General features: G+C 52.7%; 1 protein-coding gene across 2 annotated transcripts in view; it reads left to right on the forward strand.

The window, feature by feature from the left end:
• The first annotated feature begins 2,698 nt into the window (after positions 1–2,698).
• Grik3 (glutamate ionotropic receptor kainate type subunit 3) overlaps positions 2,699–24,229 on the forward strand; it is a 104,141-nt gene continuing 82,610 nt past the window's right edge. For both annotated transcript variants that reach the window (XR_007352102.1, XM_015484746.2), the window contains exons 1-4: positions 2,699–3,184; positions 13,497–13,754; positions 21,315–21,496; positions 23,473–23,526. Coding sequence is in view for 1 of the 2 variants with exons in the window: in XM_015484746.2 (XP_015340232.2) it covers positions 2,830–3,184; positions 13,497–13,754; positions 21,315–21,496; positions 23,473–23,526 (849 nt within the window). In the remaining variant the exon portion in view is untranslated. The remainder of the gene's footprint in view (positions 3,185–13,496; positions 13,755–21,314; positions 21,497–23,472; positions 23,527–24,229) is intronic.

Here is a 24,229-nt window from a genome sequence, read left to right on the forward strand (position 1 = left end):
TCAGTTGCACTCTGGATCTTCCCACCTCGGAGGTTTCCACCCTGATCCCCCCCTCCACTCGCCGGCTCCCCACCTTGGGAGACAGCGGTTTGCCCTGGTGCCTGGCCTCTCTCACAGAGCCAGGAACAGTTGTTGGTGTTTTAGTTCCTTCCGCTTTTTACTCTGTAGGATGCAGCAGCAGCTTCCAAGCTTCTTAGCTGTCAGACCAGAAACTGGAAACCCCTATTTCTACAAAAAAAGAAACTTCCAAAAGCCATTAAGACAATCCAAATACCCACCAACTGGTGGGTGGATAAATAAAATGTGGTGCATCCTTCTAAAGTAATAATATTTAGCAATAAACAGGAATGAGGTGCTGATACACACTGCAGTATTGATGAACCTCAGACAACCGAGCGCACGAAGCCAACCGCAAAGGAACACACGATTCCATGCATATGAAATGTTAGGAAAAGACAAATCTCTAGTGATGGAAAGTAAATCAGTGGTTTCCTGGGGCTGGAAGTGAAAATCATGGGTGACCAAAATTGTCCGATGGGGTCATATTAGGTGATGGGGAAATCAGAAACCTGGATGGTGGTGATGGTCGTGTGACTCGCTCATTTACTAAACATTGCCGTAGACTGAAAGCAGGTGAATCTTGTGGAAAGTAAATACAGCCTCAGTAAAGTTGAATGTTTCTTAAATATTTATTTTTTAGTTATAGGTGGACACAATGTCTTTATTTTACTTTATGTGGTCCTGAGGATCAAACCCAGTGCCTCACGCATGCTAGGCCCGTGCTCTACCTCTGAGCCACAACCCCAGTCCGATGAAGTTGAATTTTTTAAAAGAATAAAGTTTTATTAGAAAATAAAGAAAAACATGAAAACAGAATAAGCCATGTCTCCTTTCATTCTCATGTTAATGATTTAAGTCCGCCCCCCAGCTTCTCCTCCTATCTTCTGAGTTAGAATCTAAGTTTCTTGCAAACACCTTCCTTGTTCATTTAAAATACATTATGGATCAGCGTCCACTTATAAGAGAGAACATTCGGCCTTTGGTTTTTTGGGATTCGCTTAGCGTGATTTTGATGCATAGAAGTTTTGTGTTATTTATATGGAGTTATCAGTCTTTCTTCTACAGTTTTTATCTTTCTTAAAATACTTAGAAAGGCCTTTTCCACCCCAATACTGTGTAATATTCACCTATATTTTCTCTTTGGGGTAATTTTATAGGGTTTTATTCCTCTCGTTCATATTTTCTTACAATGAATATTTAATCCATCTGAAATTATTTCGATGCACAGGTTAAGATTGTAGTCTAAAATTTCTCCAAAATAATTGAACAATTGTCAGAGCACAATTAATGAGTAATTCATTCTTTACTGACCGGTGGGAAATAGCCACCTTTATAATTTTTTCAATGTTTACCTCTATTTGAATCTCTCTCTAGGGGCTTTTCCTCTCCTTCGGTTGCTCTGTTTTCATACACTATTGCAATGTGGTTTTAATTATTTTGGTTTAGTAATAGACTTTAAGGTCTGGCAATACAAGTCACCTTTCATTGTTCTTATAAAGACAGTTTTTGGTCATTATCTTGTGTTTAGTCTTCCAGGTATGTTTTAGAATCATTTTGCCAAGAAAAAGAAAAAAAAAATCCTATGATTTTAATTGGAACTGAATTAAACTGAAAACTTAATTTGGTGAAAGTTAGCACCTTGAACCTTGCTACCTAGGAACATAGGAACCTCCTAGGAACCTCCTCTGTTTGTTGTGGTGGTTGTTTTGTTGATGTGTATGTTTTTGGTACTGGACATTGAACCCAGGGGCACTTTATGACTAAGCTACATCCCCAGTTCTTTTTTTTATATTATTATGATTCATCTATTTATTTTTTGAGACAGGGTTTCACTAAGTCACTTAGGGCCTCACTAAATTGCTGAGGCTGGTCTCGAACTTGTGAACCTCTTGCCTCAGCCTCCCAAGTCACCGGGATTACAGGTGTGCACCACCAGGCCCAGAAAAGACTACGTTTATATTCCTCACTTGAGATGTTTTTATTTGTTTTTGTCAGTTTTTTTTTTAAGCTGCAATTGTACAATTCTTATTTGGTTTATTATTTGCTAATGAATATTTGGGTTGATATTGTAAAGTGAATCCTTTTTCCGCTGACTTCCAAATGGTTGTCACGGTTATAAAGAAATACTATTAATTTGGGCTAACTGATCATTTAGTTCAACTCTCCTACTAGCTCTTACTTGTTCTCATGGCTGTGGATTAATTTAAGGGCTTTTGGGGGGACATTTATATTATTTGCAAATAAGAATTTATTCCTTTCCAAAAGCTGTGCTCTGAATTCATTTTCTGTCTTGTCTCGTTGGTTATTGGTACAGTGCAAATCTTTACCCACAGCCTTTTTTTCTTTTTTCTTTTTTTCCCCCTTTTAACAAGAATGCCTCCAGTGTTTCACTAGATACTAGTTAGTGTGATATTAAAGGCTGATATGAGCTAAAGGTGCTTCAAGAAAGTGTCTTTCTGGCGCTATTTTATCAAACGTTCTTAATAGCAGTAGATATTGGATTTTTTCAAATGCCTTCCTGCATTTTGTAAGTTGATTATCTTTTTTTCCCCTCCTTTGAACTATTGATGTGGTGGAATGATAGTCATGGATTTCTTGATATTGAACCGGTCTTACATTTCTGGAATGGTCATGGTAGTTATCCTAGTGATATTCTGGTAGATTATACTTGCCAGAACTCTATCGAGAATTTTTCATAGCAATATTAATAAGTTGATTATTTTGGCCCCTTTCGGCTCTGTGTGATCAGGAATTTGCTAGTGGGGTGACATGAACCAGGAGGATTTTCATAAATCCTGTCCCCCGGCACAGTTTGTCTCTGCGGCAGTTCTCTGGGAGGTTACTGAACACTGGGTGGGGGGACCTTGTCCTGGAGACCCTCTGAGCCTAGCAGCTTTGCTGGATGCTGTCCCTCCTCCCCGCCACACAGTTCTACTATCTCTCCCAGGAGGAATCTTCGAGTATGCAGACGGCCCCAACGCCCAGGTCATGAACGCCGAGGAGCACGCCTTCCGATTTTCCGCCAACATCATCAACAGGAACAGAACCCTGCTGCCCAACACCACCCTGACCTACGACATCCAGAGGATTCACTTCCACGACAGCTTTGAGGCCACCAAGAAGGGTGAGTGAGCTGCCCCTGATGTCCTCTTCCCACCTGGGGCTGGGCCAGAGCTCAGCCAGGGGTGAGGACCTGCAGCTTTCCCACCTGGTCCGGGGTCCTGTCAGTCCCAGTTCCACTCAAGCTGCTGTCTACCAACTCAGGCCACCATCAGGGGCTGGGAGGGAGGGGGAGGCCACAGAGGGTGGGTGAGGAGCAGGTGAGAGGCCCTATGAGAGGCATCCCAGGTGAGGGCAGGGGCCTAAGAGGTAGCAGCGGGGAGGCCATGCGCCCAGGCCTCCAGCACCATCCGCACCAAAGCCGACGCTTTCTAATTTGTTTCTTTTCCATTTTATTTTATTTCGAACCGATAAATAATACTTGTAGATATTTACGGGTACAGCATGATGTTTTGATACATGGATGCATTGCGATATGATCAGATCAGAGTGTTAGCGTACTTTCAGGGCAAGCATTTATCATTTCTTTGTGGTGGGAACATTCACAACTCTCCCTTTGGGGCCAGGGATGTAGTTCAGAGGCCCAGTGCTGGTCGGGCCTTTGTGAGGCCCTGGCTTCCAGCCCCGATGCCTCAAAACAAGAAAAAAGACCCTCCCTTTTAGTTACTTCGAGTAGACAATCTATCCTTATGAACCAGAGTCACCTTGCTCGGAAAACTGCTGTCTTTCCTTAAAATCCCACCCAAAAATAGCAACATGGGAAATACGTATAAAACAGATAATCTGCAGTTTCAAACGCGCAACATCTATTTGCTGTAAAAAAAAAAAAAAAAAAGACAAGAAAAACAACACGGCTGCTTCAGTGCCTGCGGCCACCTGACCCCAGAGGAGGTCTGACGTGGGACCTCATTATTCAGGGTTTTCTCTAAATTTGTTTTGACTGCATAAGAACAAGAAAATCCTAAATGATAAAAAAAAAAGTTGTAGTAAATCCAATTAAAGAGTCTCCCACATCTGAATTTTTAAGAGTAAAATACAAACAAACGTGGTGCTGCATCTCTCCTAATTAGGAGGCACATTAAAAATAAATTCCAGGGACTCCAGGTCCTCAAATGCCCAAGGAAGGTGAGTTATCAACACCCAACGGAGAAGCAGCGTGCTCTTTGTTACTACTAAAACACACACACACACACAACTAATGCCCACCCCCTCACACACACACACCATTGGCCTCCTCATTGACAATGGCTCCGTATCCATAGGACAACCAACCACAGATCAAAAACATCCAAGGGAAAAAAAAAAAAAAGCCAATTGCATCTCTACTGAACACAGGCAGATTTTTTTTCTTGTCATTGTTTTCCTAAACAGTTCGGTGTGACAACTATTCACGTAGTATTTACATTGTGCTGGGTATTACAAGTCATCTAGAGTTGACTTAAAGTATCTGGGAGGATGTGGGTAGGATATATGCAGATACTGTGCCAACTTAGAGAAAAGACTTGAGCATCTGCAGATTTGGGTTTCCTCAGGGGGTCCTGGAACCAATTCCCACGAATGTCAAGGGAAGCGGCAGAGATGAACTGTATTTTTACATATATATTTAATTCAAATATAACTTCAAGGCTTAGAGAACTCTGGAAATAGCTTCCATAGAACTCCCGATTTCCATGTAATTCTGCTTAAAATTCTCAAGCCTAAGGAATCTCATTCCCAAAATGACTAGGTCACCCTTCCTGGAATAGGATATCACGGCCCCCTGCTTTCCGTCTTCAAAGCCCTTATCACAATTTTTAGCTCTATAAATGTGTATTTAACGTCTTTCCCATTTTCCCCAGTACCACTGAAAAGAAGACCCTCTCTTGATAATTGACACGATGCCCTGGCACCCATAAGACCGGCATGTAGTAGTGGCTCAGTGCAATGACGGTTGAATGAACCACTGAATGAATGACATGGGCTCGAGGCACGGGAGCCATCATTGCCCAGCGCCTCTGTCAGCCAAGCTTACGGGACAGCATCATCCATGCATTTTGGACAGACTGGGACCACCCACAGGAGATCCTGGCCTTTCTAAAGAGCTCCCAGGGTGTAGTCAAGGACGATTGTATTCCAATCCAGGGCACTCCGTCTCCTGGACTCACGGGTGCAGACCTGTCTAGATTCTCCCTTCTGCTGCATCCATTTTCCAAAGCCCGATTATGGGGTGAGCATCTCAGCCAGAGGGGAGCATAGCCCGGCTTTGGAGCCAGATTGCCTGGACTGTAGCTGTGTGACCTTGGACCTTCCTCATCTGTGAAATGGGTGCACCTCCCAAGCGTTCAGGGAAGTGTCTGTCACCATAGTTACACCAGGTATTGCTCTGGTTAAGCTCGGCTCCCTTGCCCTCTACGCGCTGAGCATCAGGTCAGGGCTTTTCCGTGACTGGACCCCACCTGCCTGCCTGCTCCTCTTGCCTTCTGTGTGGAAGGTCCAAGGCTCCCTGACGGACGTGGAGCACAGTTACTGTCCCTGTCTTGGAATCTCAGAGCCAGCCTACACCAGACCAGAGGCTCCCCACGCGGGTCAGCCTGGAAGAGCTGCGCTCTGCCCATCAGCCCTCCTCCCTGCCCGAGTCCTCCTGCTCCCTTCCCAGCATGCCCTGCAGCCAGTGCTGCGCAGCCAAGTATCCACCTCCCTGCTGAGAGTCCACGCTGCCACCCTCTGCCCAGCCTCCTCCGGCTAGAAAATGACTACATTCAACTAAAACGGCTCCATAAAAAGGTCAGGACACAGAACAAATGCCTGCAGTCAGAACACAGAGGCCCACGTGGGCACAGCCAGCCCAAAGGGCGAGGTTGAGTCTTCAATCCAGTTTTTCTAAAAATCACGAAAATAACATGATGCCTCCTTAGTGGTACCTTAGTGGTACCCTGCAGCTCCACACAGGGGGCTCCCAGCCAGGAGGGGGCCAGGGCAGGGTCTCAGAGCCCGCCGGGAGGGTTTCCTCCCAGAATGTATGGTCCCACCCCACATGGAACAGGTTGCCTGCAGCAGGCCACAGACAAAAGCCCCCAGCTCCTACAAGTCCAGCCCTAGGCTCCCAAGTGACCAAAGCCACAGCCCTTTCCCACCCTATACCAGGTCACATGACTTACTTGCCTAAAACCTTGAATGGGTCCCCTTCCCATCATCAGACCTCATCAAGGTTCCAACCTGACCTTCCAGCCCCATCTGGGCCACTCTCTCTCCTAAACTCTGGGTTCTAGATTCTAGCCATACATTCCATCTCCGGGCCTCTGCACATGCTGTTTCCTCTGCTTATAATTCTTTCACCCCCTCCTCACTCCTGCCCTGCCCTTAGCTATCTACTCCTTCTTCTCCTCGGACACTTCCCAAGCAGAGGTCAGTCTCCTTTCACATTCATAACACCCTGGGCTTTTCTTCCACAGTCCTGACTGGGTGTGTGTGAGGGATGCAGCGGGCAGGGTGTCCATCTCATCCCTTAGCCTGTCTTTTCCCCGTTCCACTACACGGCCTCCCGTCAGCCTGCACACAGGAGGCACAAAAGCAATGTTGGTATTTTTGTCTGATGCAAAAATGAATGGATTCCCAGAGTGTGAAACTCCCTTAATCAAAACTCCTCCTTCTGATCCCTGCAGGAAGCAAGGCTTTGCCCTCCACAGGTCCCACCCGGGAGGGTAGGAAGCAGAGTCGGTGGCTAGACCCGCCTGAAGGCAGGGGAAGCCCACAGGGGTGTGGTAGCAGGGCAGGAGGACTTCCTGGAGGAGGAGATGCTGAGTTGCACTTTGAAGGATGGTGGGAAGGAGGGCTGCGAGGGCCCATGCAGAGAGCAGAGTGGGAATCCTGTCATTTGAAGGAGGCCAGTTTACACACTTGAGAAATCCTCGCCAGCCAGCGTCCACCTGTGCCAGGTGTTGGGGATCCCAGAGTGGGCAGGGCCGAGGTGGCTAGATCAGCCAGTGGGTGCAGGAAAGGGGGGTGGAGCCCCGGCTGGGCCCAGGAGCCTTTGGTTATAAGAGACAAACCTGCTCAAGCCAGCTCAGACAGCATCACCACCCCTGGGTCAAGCTTCGATGCACCACGTGGGTTAAAACCCCCTTCCCCTTTGTAGCCCCTTCCACGTGTCCCCCGTGGGGCGACTCTGTGTGGTCTGCCGTGGGCGTCCTGGTGGGTGTCTTTGGGTGCACACATGTCCTCACATTTGCTGGGCGTGAATTTGGGAGTGGAAGTGCAGGGCCCTAGGACGCGCACAGGTCCAGCCGAGGGGTTTTCTGCAGGGGGTTAGTTCCTGCTCACGCTGGGCGAAGTCGGTTTATTTTTAGACTTTGGCTGTTCTGGTGGTTTATGAAATGGTTATCTCGGAGTGGTTTTATTTTCTATTTTTCCTGATGATTAAAGAGGTGGAGTATTTTTTCTTATATTAATAGGTCAATTGAATATTCATTCTTCCCCCTCATATTTTTTACTGGTGCATGATAGTTGCACATAGTGGTGGGATTTGTTATTACCTATCTGTACAGGCCCACAATGTCACAGTGTAATTTGGCCCGTATCACTCCCCACCACTTCTTCCCTCCCTCCCTGCAAACATTCAGATATTCTCTTTCTGGAAAATGCTTTTGGGAACTACTCACTTTTTTGTTTTTGTTTTTGGTTTTTTGTTTGTTTGTTTGTTTGTTTGCAGTGCAGGGGATCAAACATAGAACCCCATGCATGCCAAGCAGGTACTCTGTCACCAGGCCACACCCGCAGCCCTTCAACAACTTTTCTCTTTCATTTTTTTTCTTTCTTTCCAACTACTTTTTGTAAACTGAGTTGCTTGTCACTTTCTTACTGGTTTCTAGGAGCTCTTTACGTGTTCTCAGTAAGAGTCCTTTGTCGGGGCTATGTGTAATACAGCCATGGGACACGGGCTTGCCTTTACATGGCTTAGTGATACCTGTTAAGGAGCAAAGTTTTAATTTAAAGAAGTCCCGTTTATTAACATTTTCCCTTCTGGTTAAGGTCTTTTGTGTCTGTTGGGGAAGTCTTTGTCTGCCCCGAGGTCCTGAAGACATTCTTTCCTGTTTTCTTCTAGCAGCTCTGTTGTTTTTAACTTTCATTCTTAGCTCTATGATCTGTGGCCACTTGATCTTCCGGGTGTGATGGGAGGTGGAGGTGGGGAGTGGTACGTTTTCCTATTCAATGCTGGTGGAAGAGAAAACTTGTGCTTCTCTGCAGAACCGTTGGGCAGTATCGTGCAAACCTTTTGCCTAGGAAGCTGTTTCTAGCTGCTTCAGAAATAAGTTAAGGGCCCATCCACAGGAGGATGGAAATACTGGGGTCTGGTTATATAAAGGAATTATAATCAAGAATAAAAAAGAACAAACTTCTACTACACGGAACATCATGGATGAAGCTTGCAAATATAATGTGGAATAAAAGAAAAGTGGGTCCTTGGTAGGGGGAGGAGTGTGTGCTCTGGATTTTGCCTGGATGCAGGCAGGAGAGAACCCTCTGGGGTGTTGAAGATGTGCCGCATCCTGATCTAGGTGGCTCAGGATCCACGAGGACACGACCGATGAGCGCAGTGCTATGTCAAAGTTCATACACGTTGCGTGTTTACGGTGAGCTCACTTTACAATCTTGTGCCGCATCTCAGTTTTTAAAAATAAGTTTCAGAGGACGCCCTTCTGATGTGGATGCAGGCAATGCCGTGGGACCCCAGAGGAACTTCTCCTCTTGGACAGTGCTCCCACGGGGCACCTCCGTCCCTCAGGGAGCAGCATGTTCCTGTGATCTTTATTTTTTCTTTTGATCTTTGGTTTTTAAAGTTGTGTTTCTCAGGAGCAGCGTTAGGACTCTTCCCAGGGAGGGCACTGGGGCCTGATTCTGATTAATCTAGTGATAATTCATTTTCCCTACATGGATGTTCCTGTCACTGCTGTCTCTCCCCAGCTGAATCCAGCCACCTCAGGCCACGTGGGGTGAGGGGACACAGAGGCTCAGAGCCTGGCACTGCCTGCCCCACCAGCTCTGGATGAATCAGCCCTCCCCCTGCCGCATGAGACCCAGGAGGCTGTTCCCAATCAAAAGGGACTTTCACTTATTGTCTTTATTTTGAAATGTTTTGTGGAAAATTAAAAGATGACTGACTGCCCAGCGGCCTCTGAGCCAGAAACCCAGAGAGCGTCTGTGTTTTCGTCCAAGTCTGACCGGAGCGGGCCTGGAATCGACCGGAGCTCTCCAGGCTCCTGGGCCTTCACTTCTGCTCTGGGCTGCTCAATTCCTTTTAAGACATAAATTGATTGGGATAATTTTTGCTATAACTATAATCGCCATGGAAAAGGGGAGGGGGTGCATTCAGGCTGCGGACTCCTGCGATGACTGTGAACCCCTGAGTTACTGTAAAATGACCAGAAAATGGACTCCAAATTGAAGCCACAAATAATGTAATTACTGCAGTGTGCGCTCGGGGCTGCCAGAACCAGGGTTGGCTGCTGCCCTGGAAACATCTGGAGGGGAAAGCTGTGGCTGTGGCAGCAGCTGCTGCAACCCTTGCCCTGGTCCTGTGGGGTAGCAGTTATTTCCCCGGCTGGGAGAGCCTCGGAGGACAGAAGGAACTAGAGAGGACGGGGAAAGGGAAGTGGAGAAGAGAGTGGATGCAGGACCGACGTCTCCCACCACATCTCAGAAGGAAACCCAGCATGGGCAGCACCATCGTATCACCAGGGTGGTCACCACTGTCGACACCCATAGGTCAGCCCCACACTGACTGTTGCCAGCCAATGACGACGACGTCACCTGCATTCTTGACACCAGTGCCACCACGCTACCCTGCTGTCATCTTCTCCATCGCTGCGTGACAGCAACAGCCACCATCCCCATCAACTCCAACATGACCATTCTTTCTGACGTTATCATCTCTGTCACCGTCATGGGCCATACCTTCCTCCTCACCCACCTCATCAACACTGTCAAAGTGTCATCACCTCCATTGGAACCAACGCCAACATCACCATCACCACCACGACCGTCGTCATCATCCGCAGTCTCCATCCCACTGGTACTGTCACCAGTGTCACCACATCCTATCACCATCACTATCGTCACGGCCACTGTCGTCACGGCCACTGCTGTCATCGCCACCGCTGTGACAGCGTTGACGTCTTTGACGACACCAACATTGACAACAGTATCCCACGTGGCTGTCACAGAGTCCCTGTCAATTTCCCCGTCATGGAGGCTGTCATTATTATTGTCTCCAGCCTCATGATGGGTCTTCTCCATCACGTCATTATCCTAACCCTCAACATCAAAATCAAAACCCTCTCCGAGGTCACCCTGATGCCCCCGCATCACCACACCTGTCACCTGGGCCTTCCACCCCCTCAAACAGGATGCGGGCGGGGCCTGGGGAGGGCGCTGCGGGAGGCTTGTGCAAGGCAGGAGAGGTGGGCAGATGTGCCTGGCGGCTCCAGGGCACGGATGAATGGGTGAAATCCAGCAGGAAGGTTCTAGAAGTGGCAGAGGGAGCGAGGGAGACCACAGCCATCGCATCACGTGTTCAGAATGAAGAGCCCTCAGGAAAACAGAATAGAGACAGGAAGTGCTGGGACAGAAACGGGGACAGAGAGGTAAGATGGGGAACAGGAAAGGCACAATTTGGTAAGGGGCCCATGTGGCCCAGCCTGAGTGAGGGCTGTCACTTAGTCCTTGTCACCATCTCCTCCCTCTTGGTATCCAGTGTCTGTAGCTAGAGGTAGTCACAAGAGGCCTCTTCCCCCAGGGAGCTCCTACTCCGAAGGTGACAGGGTGGAGAGGCCGGGGCTCCGCACACTTACAAGGAGGAGCAGGAACAGCTGAGAGCTGGGGCCGCCTCCCTGCGAAGGGAGACTGCAAAGAGAACTGTCCCCAAGTTTGACAGCTGGCCAGCGAAGCCAGAGCTCGGCGTCTGGGGCCCTTGTTCTCCCTGGGGATCGTCGCTCACGTGCCCACACACTGCCCACACGTGTGCTGGCTGCCTGAGGCTCGGGCAGGGACAAAGGGTGCTCCTCTGGCCTGGCCTCCAGGCCCAGGACCGCAGAGCGCCAGGAGGCACCCTCTGACTGGGGCGTGTCCTCTCCCTGCACTTGGCCTTGGACACAAGGAGCCCTGGTCGCCCTCTGTGCTGACTCACTGCTCTCCGGCCCACGTCCGGTGATTCCAAGACTCCCCACGGCACTGGCTCCTCCCACACCGCTCTGCGTTCTCCTGGGCCCCAGATGGTGGTCTCCAACATCCTTGGGAGAAGTTGGAATTTCAGAAAAAATATTGTATAATGCCTCTCATTTTGTATTATGCCTCCCATGCCCAGGAGGCAGCAGGGGCGGTGAATGTAGCACCCTTTCTGCTGAATTCTAATCTACCCTGGGTCCCTGGGTCCCTTGGTACCTCTTTGTGCTTTGGAGGGCCACACTCTCCCCTGCGATTGGCCTCTTCTCCCAAGACAGGGTCAGTGGGACCACGGTAACTCGCCCACCAGGAGCCTTCTAGACTTTGCTCTAAGTATCTAGAGCCCTGAATTTCTTGCTCAGATGGTCCTGAGCCCAGTTCCAGGGCATGACCCTCTGGCCTAGGTCCATTCTCCAGGGGGAGGAGCCAAGCTTCCAGGGCTGAGCTTCTGGGCCCAGGGGTGAGCAAGGGACAGCTGTCGGCAGAGGTGCAGACGGTGATGGATGGGAAGGCTGGATGTCCACATGGAGGGAGAGAGGCCCCTGTGATTCAGGATGGAGCCGGTGGTAAAACAGAAGGGGCAGGCGGGGGACCAGAGGCCACCTCTTTCCACACCATTGTATGGGAGACGTCTCCTTTCCCACCTGACCTTGCAAGCTGCTCAGAAGGCACATTTCTCAAGATAGGGGAAAGGACACATTTTGCTTAACAGTGGTTAGCTTGACTCCCATTTAAATATTTAGCCCCGTGGCCCAGGATCTCCAGTGGTACTTTGGCTCTAGGACCTGGAGGGCCCCCTCCCCGAGTGTACCCAAGAGGCCCCCTTTATGCAGATCTTTTAGTAAAATCCCTGCCCTGCGCCCCCGCTGTTCCGGGTCTGCTCATTTGATGCTCGTCTGAGCCCAGGGATATAGGACCATCCCAAACAAGCGCAAAGCATCTGCTGTCTGACCTGTGTGGGCCCCTGGGCCTCTGCAGAGCATGAACTGTTTGAAGGCACCAATTCAGCATCCATTCAGGGTTCCGATGTTGGTGAAGCACTGTGGGTCGGCAATAAACAACACAGATCATGCCAATGCCTCTTTGGAGCTTACAACCTAGCAGGAGGAGAAAGCCAACCAATGAACAAATTCTGGTGATCATTTAATAAAGAAATAGAGCAGGGTCACAGGGCACTTAGTGTGCTAGGACTGGACTTGGTATTGCAGGTTTGGGCAGTGATGGTCTCCTTAATAAGACACACAAACGCAGAGATCTGACGGAAAGGAGAGACAGAGTCATGTGGATATCTTAGGGGATATTCTAGCTAGAGGAACAGCGAGTGCAAAGGCCCTGAGGCGCCTAGTGCTCACTGTGTCTGGGGATCATCATGGAAGCCAGAGGGGCTTCAGTGTTTTGAAGTGAGGAGAAAAGGATGAAAGACAAAGTCAGAGAGGTGGCAGTGGTCATGGGGACAGGGAGGGGGACGAGCTGAAGTAAGTAGGTCTTCTATAGATTCTGGAAGGATTTTGGTATTGACATTGCATGGGTTGGGAACCCTTGGAGCAAAGGAGTGACGTCACCCACTGCGTGTTCATGAAGGGCTCACACTAGCTGCAGAAGGGACAGCGGGGAGGATGACTGAGCTTCCGCCATAAATCTCATGAATGATGGTGGCAGCTGGGACAGTTGTGGGAGTGGGCTGGAGCAGAGGTGGTCAGATGGCGGTGTGTTTCAAAGGTGAAGCGGCCGGAGCTGACGGACTGGGGTGGGGCATGGGATGCCAGAGAAGGACCAGTATCACAACAAGTCAGGGCTTTTGGCCTGAGGGCGTGGGACAGTGGGGGTGCCCTTTGCTGATTCGGGGAGGCTGGGAGGAGAAGAGGGGGTATGCTTGGACATGTTGATCTGAGATGCATCCTAGCGTCCGAACGGTGACGTTGGGGAAGAGGGGAGCCGTCCAGGCCAGGCCTTAGGGAAGGTCGGGGCTGGAGGGTGGAGCTTGAGCCGCACCAGCCAGGACCTGCTTCACTCTGCTTGCTCCTCGGTTTCCCACGAGAGCCGGGGATGCTGCTCCGTTGTCTGCCCTCCAAGGGGGCCCCCCTGTTTTCCCCACAGGTTTATGGGATGGTCCAAGTCACTGCCTCCCGGGCCCATGACCCCCAGCGCTGACCCCGGTGCTGCCCTCCCCTCTCCTGCAGCCTGTGACCAGCTGGCCCTGGGCGTGGTGGCCATCTTCGGGCCATCGCAGGGCTCCTGCACCAATGCTGTCCAGTCCATCTGCAATGCCCTGGAGGTGCCCCACATCCAGCTGCGCTGGAAGCACCACCCGCTGGACAACAAGGACACCTTCTACGTGAACCTCTACCCCGACTACGCCTCTCTCAGCCACGCCATCCTCGACCTGGTCCAGTACCTCAAGTGGCGGTCAGCCACCGTGGTCTATGACGACAGCACAGGTGAGTGACAGGGCCCGGCGGGGGAGTGGAGGGTGGAGCTCCGACCTGCTCGCCCAACACAGCCACCCCTGGAAAAAGACTGTCCCCATCCATGCCCAGCTTCACCTGTCACACCTGCTCGCCCTCACGGTCACACCCCTCCCCCTGAGGCACCACAGTCGCACACCGAGCTCAATCTCAGCCCTCCTCACGCCTGCCTCACACCTACCCCACACTCCCACCCAAGCCCCTGCAGCATGAGTGCTCAGCTCTGTATGTGGTACCCAGCCTAGCCCAGCGTGCACACCTGCACCACACCTGCACCCACACCTACACCACACCTGCTGCACTTACACCCCCAAGCACCATTCCAAGCAAACTCATCTGCTCTCATGCTGCGCTCGCACACGGAGCTTACTATGGGTGGCTTGGTGTTAAGCGTGTACCCACTGGAGCCAAACCACCTGGGTTCAAGTCCAGCTTTCCAACCCGATGACTGGGTGGCCACTGTGGGCCCCAGCTGCCTCAGCTGTAAAATGCGGAGGATAAAGGGCGTGGTGTACACAGGCACCAGCACTCAGTGTGGTTGCTGGAGTCAGTTCTTCCAATGCTCCTCCACTTGTGCTGAGCCACACACCTGTCTCCACCTCCACTCAGGCACCAAGACACCTGTACACACCCAGCTGTACTCACACAGACACCAACCCCCAGGCTGTGGACCCCAGCCAAGGCCAGGCTGCCGAAGAGAACACTGGGCTCCAGTCTCATCCTCCATGGCAGAGGGAGCACAGGGGCCATGGGGCATGTGGCTCTGAGCTGCAGGCCCTGGGCTGGACTCCCTGGAGTAGAGGCACCTGTCCCATGAACCCTGCATAGCTGGAGCTGACACCAGCATTCTTCTGAGTGGGACCTTCTTGGTCCAGTCCTGTCTGACCTCCAAATCTAGCCTAACGCTTGCCTTCCAGAAAACACTCTTACTATAATGTGTTACCATCTGCCTCTCAAGCCCTGGGCCCCTCCGTGTGGGTCCAGAGCACATCCCTACCAGCCAATCCAGCAAATGCATTCTGGGCCTTCCCTTTGGACCCCGTCCATTTCTGGGAGCCAGGGACACCTAGAGGAATGAGACTCAGGTCTCCATCTTAGCAAGGCCTGTGTCATGGGGGAACAGACAGGGCACCGCATCACTGTCTCTGTGAAGCTGTACACAGAGAGCTAAGGAGCTGCAGAAAGTTCCAGAAAGGACCTGTGCAAGCCATTGGAAGGGAAGAGAGGAGCCCCTGCCAGCCCCTGGCTTCATGCTCAGTCACCTTCACGGGGGTGAAGGACAGGCAGGGGAAGAGGAATGCTTCCAGGTCAGTGCGTACAGGAAGCCAGCGCTGGTCCGCCGTGAGCCAAGTGCTTTTGCAGGTGTGAACTCATTTGATTTCCTTTGAGCCTCGTGGGGACTCTGTGGAGTGATGAATTAGAAATGAGGAAACTGAGGCTCAAAGAGGCCACAGACCCTGCCCACGCCTGCCCAGCTGGTTAGAGCCCACGGGCTCCTGCAGGCCGGTTGGCCTCCAAAGCCCGGGCTCGTAGCTAGTGTGCAGCTGGGCCTTCTCCTTCTCTTTCTTTCCAAAGACTCAAGTCCCAAGACGTTTCTTAGTCTGGCCTCTTCAGAGAGAGTGACCTTGGCAAGTCACTTAGCCCATCTGGCCTCGCGGTTTCCACGTGTCAAGAGCGTCCAGCCTGGAAGAGCCCTCGAGCGCTCAGGGCTGTGATCCAGCCTCGGCCCTTGATTGCCTCCTCGTGGGGGGTGGGAATGGCAGGGAGAGCAGCCTCAGAAAAGCTGTTTACTTACCTCGGGGTTCTGCAAACATCAACTGAGCTCCTGCTGTACCCAAAGCACCAGAGCAGATCCTTGAAAACAGGGACCCGCCCCCTCCTTGGCGCCCCCGGCTCAAGGGCTCTTCCATCAAGGAGCATTCCTGCCAGAGCCGAGTCACCGCCAGTGTCACTGCAGCACCGTGGCTTTTAGAGCCGAACATCTGTTACATTTTAGTTCTGGAATGTCCCCCAAAGTCTCATGTGTTGACAGCTTGGTCCCCAAGGCAGCAAGGTCCAGAGGCGGGGCTCTGGGGAACTGATTGGCCCAGGAGGGCCCTGACTTCACCGGTGGATTAATCCATCGATAGTGGAATGGACTCCCAGGAGGCGGTGGAGACTGTAGGCACGTGGGGCATCTTGGGAGGGAGGGAGTCACAGGGGACGTGCCCTTGGGGACTCTATTTTGTCCCCGGCCCCTTCCTCTCTCCCTCCCTCTCTCTCTCTCTGCTTCCTGGCTGCTGTGAGCTGAGCAGCTGTCCTCCACCACGCCCCTCCGCCATGATGTTCCTCCTCACCTGGGGCCCGGAGCAGCGGGACTGGCTGACCAGGGACTGAAGTCTCTGAAGCCATGAGCCAGAAGCCTTTCCTCTAGGTTGTAATTGTCAGGTGTTTTGACCAGAGGGACAAAAGGCTGACTAATTCCGCCTCCCACTCTGAAGGATGTCTGTCTCTGAGCTCCTTCCCCTTCCCGAGCACAAGCCCTCAGATTCAGCTCAGGGCCTGGTGCAAGGTGGATGTTTGTAAATGAAAATCCGGTTGAATTAAACTCTAGCTATATATTCCAGGGAAGAGTGTGTGGGTGAAGAAATGAAGGCTTTGCGGTCTCATCTTTTCATTTTCTTTCTTTCATTCTTTATTCTTGGGTAGTCACCATGTTATAGACTAGTAGGTGTCCATCTGGAGGTCACTGGTCATTTCAGGCCATCAGCACTGGGAATCAAGGGACATGTGCATGCCTTCGGAGCTAGAGGCCTTGGTGACAGAGGCTCTGTGGCCCTGTTAGTCGTAGCTGACTCACAGGACAGGAGAGGGACTTGCCCCAGAGCCTGTGGCTGGAAGGACCAGGAGGGGCCTGGGGAGGGCATCACAGGGAACATCGGGAGCAAAAGTCGGGGGACGGGACAGTGTGTGGCAGTCTTAGCAAGATGACAGCCTGGCCTGGGAGAAGATCAGCGTGGGGGGACAGGCAGACTAACAGGTGTTTGTGGCCCTGCGAGCTCTGACGTCGGCCCCCGTGTTCAGATTCCACATTGTGAGTGGCTGCGGCCCTCAGGGTCGTTGTGCGAAGGAGTCGAATGGTGGACGCAGCTGAGAAGGAGCTCTTAGAGAGTCCCAGGGAGGACCGAAGGGGAGGCCCGAAGCAAGAAGACCAAAGAGGAGGTGGCTGTCTTGGTCCTGGTGGGGACAAAGGGGGTCTGAATTTGAGGGGTGGCTTGGCAGAGAATTGGGCGGAATGGAAGAGGGGACCCGATGTGAGAGGGTGTTGAACATCGGAGTGTCCTGGGCACAGAGCGGGCAGAACAGACCCTGGTGTCCACCACCGTCCAGGGCGCTGGCCTCCACCTGGTGGGTGGGGTGGGCTTGGAAGGGGAAAGGGAGCTGGCACACCCTGACGGGCACCTCACTGGTGACATTGCTCAGAGCCCATGCTGAGGTCTGGAGCTTCCTGGCCCCAAGCCTCTGGCTCCAACTGCACACGGGTGTCACTGGATCCTGAGATCCCACGGCCTGGAGTGACCAGTGACCTCTAGATGGGCACCACTCTCCTATAATATGATTAATTCCTTAAAAAAAATGGGACGCTTGCATTTTCATTTCTTTCCCCAGCGCCCAATACATTCTTTCCTGCAATATTTAATCATCACTTAATTTGATTTGTTTTTTTCATTTGACTCAATTCCATTCAGTTCCATTCAAAAGAAAAGCTTTTAAAAACAAAGAGTCAATGAGGAAAGCGATTTAGTCAGGAAGACAATTGGCATTAGGGATTTGGGGTTGGATTTAAACAATAAATTTAGCTTTGAAAATGAACTGTGGGTAGCAAGAGGCGTGCTTGCAGGTCAGGACATGGTAGGTGGGGCAGGACACCGTGCGAGTCCTCAGATCCATGGAATGGGAAGTGTTCTAGCTTTCTGCTTTGGGGGTACCATTAGGGGGCGTCCATTAGGATAGCTGGTAACAGACAACGCAGCTCAAATCAACTTGCACAGTAACCACGCAGTCACCTCTCTGCCAAGACTGGGCTTGGGCCTTTCTGGGGCTTGTTTCACAGCTCCACAAAGTCAAGATGCTGGGTGGATCTTGCCACGGCCCTCTTGGGTCCCCTCATGGTCTCAATAGAGTGGCTGTAACTCTGGCCATCACTTCTTCAACCTGATGATGCCCCAAGCAGGAAAGAAACAGGTAGGAACTGAAGGGATGTGTCTTAATGTGAGTCGTACTTCTTATGGAGGGAAATCTTCCTGGAACCTTCTAGAAGATGGTCCTGTGTAGCTCGCTGGGTCCATGCCTAGTACTCTAGAAACTGTCGAATGGGAATGGGATTGCCTTGGTTGGCTCCTCCCAGTCATGAGTCATCTCTTGGGACTGGCACCCTGCCACCAACCAAAAGCACACTTCTTTTAGCGTGCCAGCAGAGAGTGCATCTGTCAGCCCTTCCTACAAGAAGCTGTGTAAAAATAAAACACCCCAAAAATTCAGTGGCTTGAAATAATAAGCACTTGTTAGCTCCTAAGTCCCCGGGGCCAGCGACTTCCCGAGTGTGGCTCGGTGGTTTTCCTGGTCTCAGTTGCTGGCTTACCTGCCCATTGGACAGTCTCAGCAGGCCTTGCAGGGATGACAGACGTGCCTCAGCTCTCCTCCGCACCTCTCTGTCCTCCCGTGGGCTACCACGGCACACGGGCAAAGGACGTGGATACCGGCAGGCGAGGAATGGGGCTCGCCCTGCGGTCGACCAGCACTGGCCCCTTTGCGCTTTGCCGTCTCCACCATCCCAACCCAATCCATGCATCATCAAGGGGAAAGGAGAGGGTTAGAAAAATTGGAGTGGAGAGGAAGGTCCCAGCCTAGGAGCCAAAAGACTGGGTCTCAACGTTTGATCCCTTTCCTAGCAATCTGCAAACCCCCGGGAGGGTCCCTTCACCTCCACAGCCCTCAGTTTCTTTATCTGTCACGTCGGAATGAAGGTCTGCGTTCTCTGTGCCTTCTAGGATTTGGGAGATGGTTAAATAGGGTAATGAATGCAGAAGTGCTTCGTAAGTGGAAAGTACAATTCCAACAACCATGATTCACTGCAGATATTTTGAGAGGGATTGATTAGGGAAGTGGCCAGGAAGTGCTCAGGCAAAGGCTGCCCGGGCCCGCACCAGGGAGGGCCGAGAGCAGCCTCCGGCCTCCCTGGGGAACACACTGATGGGCAGGAGCTCGGGCACTTGCTGCCGGCGAATGTGGGTCACCATGCATTACATGTGCTCGGCTGACACGGAGGCCCTGGTGGCCTCTGCTCCAGCGTCCAGCCTGTCCCTGTCCTCATGTTCTGCGTCCCCAAAGCCCACATGCCTGCTGATGCTGAGCATGAATCGGAGAACCAAGAGCAAACTGCGCACTCTGGGCCTCCCGACCAGCAACAGGTGCGGCAGGTCAACATCTTTCAGCCAAACCAAGTGACAGTTTCTGGATCGGTTGGGAGGTGGACAGACGGGCCTGGATGGGGGGCAGCTCGTGGCCCCTCCTTTGCTGAGGTCAACTGATATCCTCCCCTCCCCCCATCAAGCCTGGTGTTAGGAGGCCTGTGTGGCCTGGAACATTCCAGAATTGCACAGCCATCCCCCTGCCAAGGCACCTGGTTTGGGGCTTCTCAGTGAGCTGGCTGTTCCTGATGCCCCTGACCTTGGTGAAACTTGTTTTGGAGCTCTCTGGGAGGCAGAGGGAACAGGGCTGCATCTCTGTCCCCACTAGCACAGTGCAACGAGGGACAACAATCACATTGTCTACCCCTCAGGAATGGGAACGAGAGCTGAATGGAGTCAGGCTGTGCGCCAGGGATTGTTTTGGAAAGTGGGACTCTGTTGGAAGGCTTCTGAAGTGGGCCGAGTGGACGACTCTGTCCAGATAGGGGACACTGTAACAGCCTTTGGCAACTGTAATCCAGTATGAGCTAGCTTTAAAAAAAAAAAAAAGGCGTATGTGTTGTGGGAGGGTTTGTTGGCAGCCTTTACTAAAATGTTCAGGGATAATTTTAGCTTCAGGTAGTGTTTGATCCAGGGGCTCCCATGAGTATCATTGGAACTTATTTTCTGTCTATCCTCTCTGACTTCTGCCCTGTTGGAGTCCTTGTGAAGTTCCGTGCGGTGACCCCTAGAATTATATCTTCCCTATTTGAAGTTGAATGAAAAGGGAGAGTTTCTGACCAGTTGTTCTGGCACAGGTTCTGGGAATCACTCTGATAGAACCAACTGGGTCCTGTATCCAATTCTGAATCAGTCCCTACTCGTAGAGGAAGTGCTAGCAAGCTGGCCAGGCTGGGGCCACATGCTCTGCTCCGAGAGCTGGGACTGGACCCCTGCAGAATCACAAAATCCAGAAGCTTACTGGCTGTGAGAACAGGGTGCAGGACTGGGCCTGGGGATGAGCAGGGACCTGCTGGCTCAGCCCCTCCTCAAGTGGGCTGGGTGGGGGCCTCTGGAGAGCAGCAAGCCTAGAAGAGTCAGCAAGAATGTGGCTTGAAACTGGAACGGAAGTGAACTTAATTAGATCTGAGCAAGCCATTTGTCTCCAGGAAGTGACATTCAGTTTTCCCTGGAAGTCCCCAGATTAAGTGGTTTTACAAAATGCCAAGCTGGAGGGAAGATTTTTTTTTTTCAGTGTGGGGAGAGAAAAACAGTAAGTCAATCCAATTATGGAAATTTTTGTTGAGTCCTACCTGAGTGCCAGGCCCTGTGCCAGGCACCATGGGGACCCAGCTAGGAACATCCAGGTGCTCTTTGCAAGGTGAGGAGAGAGGGGAGGCTGGGGGAGGCTGAGGGAGAGGCCGCAGAGCAGGTCGGGGAGAGAGTCTTTTCTGAGCAGAGCAATAGAGGAAGGCTTCGTGGAGGAGGTGGCTGAATGAACCCCGCCCTTGACCCTGCCCTTGGGAGGTGGCATTGGTACCACCTGCCTCTACCTGTGTGGCGGTTGGTCTGGGTTAGCAACGTTGAGGTCGGAGCTGCTCTTGTGCCTACTTCCCAGAGGCAGATTTGCTGGAGATGTTTAAGGAAGGGACGTCCCACGTTTCTGTAAATCTCTAACCTAGAACCAGAGAGAAACAGGTAGGCGTGGGGGGCAGGAATCCGCTGCCTGAGCCCCTGGATTCTGTCCCTGTGTGCACCTGTATCCGTGTCTGCACAGGCCTCTGTCCTACATCTGCTGGAGCTTATGAGCCCAGGTGTGTGTCCAGTCCACACCCACCCGACGGTAGCCATGTATCCGTAGGTGCATACACGTCTGCTATAAGTGTGCGTGCGTGGGCAGGCACGCCCAGGGGTGTGCACACGTCTGCCCACGGGTACCCCTGCCTGTCTCGAGACACTTGTGGCTGTGCCCAGGGACATGTACAGGTCCCTGTGGGCCACACATTGTGTCCACGTCTGTCTGTTGACCCGTGGCCACAGGCACACGCGTCTGAGTGGGTGTGTGCGCATGTGTCCATGTGTGTGCTGTGCCCCTGTCCCCCAGGGCTCATCCGGCTGCAGGAGCTCATCATGGCTCCTTCAAGATACAACATCCGCCTCAAGATCCGCCAGCTCCCCATTGACTCGGATGACGCGCGCCCCCTGCTCAAGGAGATGAAGCGCGGCCGGGAGTTCCGCATCATCTTTGACTGCAGCCACACCATGGCCGCCCAGATCCTCAAGCAGGTGCGTGAGCAGCGGCCTGTGGGGAACCGGGAGGGGGTCTGCCTGCCACTGTCTCCCCTTTCCTGAGTATGGTGCCACATCTGCCCGATCCCAACTGGGCTTGACCTCTGCCTCTGCCTGGCCTGTGACCCTGGGTGTCAGTTTTCCTCTCTGAGCCTCAGTTCCACCAGCAGCCAAGCAGACAGCAAGTGACCTTTGCACTCTGACGTGGTGTGGGGTGGCTGACCTGCCCCTGCCAGGCCTGGAGCGCTGGGTAAATGCTGCCTTCCATCTGGAGGGGGTCAGGGGCTGCCGGGAGGCCCCTGAAGCCATGCAGAGCAGAGTCCTTGGGGAACCGCAGAGAGGCCTTGGGTTCTCAGGGTCGGTCCCCAGAAGGCCTGGCCGCCTCCCCCAGTGACTCATTCCCGTGGCTCCAGAGATGGGTGTTGTTCCTCTCCTGCTGCTGGGAGGGTTATGGAGGTTCTGCTCCACTCTGCAGCAACAGGGCGGGGGGTGGGGGTGGGGGTCCTGGCCGGGCACCGCTCCACGTGGCACACAGGGGACAAGAGCCCGGCTCTGCCAGACACCTAAGAAAACAACAGTGGAGTCGCCTGCAAACCCCTCCTGGGTGTGGCTCCAAAACCAGCCACCCAGACTTGCGCCTGTGCTTTGAGTCAAAGGCCATTAGGTCACCCCAGAGAAAGCACTCCTGGCGGCGGGAGCAGGCATCTGTGGGCCTTCTGCACGTGAACCAGTGAGGTGCCAGTGGCATCGAGGACACCGGGGAAGAGGCAGGGGGGCTGAGCAGGGGCCTGGAGTATTTTCAGAGCCTCAAGGGGCTCCAGTCCCACCTGCTTCTGCCCTTCCATGTGACCTGCCTGGAATCCATCCCTCCTTTGTGGTGGGGTTGACAGTCCCCACTATACGCAGTGCTGCAGGCTTCCTTGAGTGGAGGAAATCAAGAGTTGGTCCCAGTCCCGGGCACAGTCTGCACTGGGCCTGGGCGTCCTTGACATGGATGTGCAGGAAACCCAGGCTCCAGAAATCCTTCCACACGCATTCTCCCAGCCACCTGTGCCTAGGGCCTCCCATCTCTTCCCAGCACATGTAACAGAATGAAAGTGACAATCACAACTTTGGTTTACTGAGGAGATACTCTGCCAGGTACCCATCGCTCCTCACTGACTGTCGGAAAGGGGTGTATATAGCCTGCCTGGTGAACAGGTGGGCAGACACTGAGGCTCAAGGGAACGTAATGGACCCAAGGTCATCCGGCTAGGAAGCTGGAATTGACTCCCAGCTCTGTCTGATTTGAAAACTTCTAGAATTAAAAATGAGGGCTGTGCTCAGCTAAATGCAGGATTGGAGGAAGTTCAGGCCGCCTGCCTGCTGCTAGCTCCTCCAGCCCAACCCGTACCTGGCTGACGGGCCTGGGAGGCTCCAGGGGTGGGCGGGAACGTGTGGCAGTTTCAAGGTCTACTTGATCCTGTGACATTTTCCCCAGAGCACTCTGTGGGTCCGGCATTCTGAGGAGCTCTATGGAAAAAGCATTAGCGTCATTAGTATTACGGATTATCGGCTTCTACAAAAATACACAGGACGCAGGGAATGCAGGCTTCGTGGAGGGTGGAATAATAACCCGCAGCAGCTGTGTGGCCTGCTCTGTGGGCACCCGGGACCCGAGCAGGGATGTCACACAGCACGCAGCTTCTGGGGCAGGCCCCTGCTCAGGACAGCCCCCCAACACCACTCAACCCTAGCTGGTCCCACAAAATGGGGACCCTTTGGAGAGTGTGGCCCAAAACTCTGCATCTGAATCCGTCCCAGTTGATGCCACCGTCATCTGTTGGCTGGTCATTGTCACTATTCAAGGAAGGTGTTAGAGGACACCAGCCTCACCCAGCCTGTGGCCCAGCCTGGCCTGTCCCCAGCTCTCGCCCCTGGGTGAAGGGAGGGCACTGGGTGCTGCTGGCGGCTGACCCTCTGCTCTTCTGCAGGCCATGGCTATGGGCATGATGACCGAGTACTACCACTTCATCTTCACCACGCTGGTAACGTACCCCCGGGCCTGGCACAAGGAGGTGGGAGGCCTTAGATAGGGGCATGGTAGCCTGGCTTGGGCCAGCCTGCTGGACACAGTGGCTGCAGTTAGAGAGGATCCAAGTCGATAGGTGTGGCTCCGGGTAAGGGTCCATAGATGTCTTTGTGACCTGCCCACTTTCGAGAAGCCTCCTGGTGTTGGGATGAAGGGCCTGGGCTCTGGAGCCAGGATGGGCTCAAGCTCCACTGCCCACTGGCTACGGGGCCTTGGGTAAGTCATCTGACCTCTGTGGCTCAGTTTCTTCCTCTGCAAAATGGGCTTCTGCCCCTTGGGGAAGTCGTGAGGACTAATGAGTCCATCGGGCAAGATGCTGGGAGCAGCACCTAGTTCCTGCAGAGCCGGGGAGGCAGCCAGTGTTCCTCTGTGACCCGCCGCTCGCAGCGCCCACTCTCCCACGCCTGTCTCAGGCCTTGTACAGCAACGAGAATGACCACTTCTGATTCCTGCTGCGTCCACACTGAAGTCAGCCCCCTCGCTGTCCACCTGCAGGCTCCAGATGGGTCCTGTCCAAACTCTGAGAACATTTAGGGCCATTTAAACCCATTAGGATAATTAGTTGTGGCCTGAGATCAGCAGAATAAAAGCATTCCTTTGCCAAGGGCACCAACACCAAGCCACCTAGCTTAGAACTGGGCACCCCAGACCTCCCCCAG

This window comes from Marmota marmota, unplaced genomic scaffold (genome assembly GCF_001458135.2).
Source record: "Marmota marmota marmota unplaced genomic scaffold, marMar, whole genome shotgun sequence".
Lineage (NCBI taxonomy): Eukaryota > Metazoa > Chordata > Mammalia > Rodentia > Sciuridae > Marmota > Marmota marmota.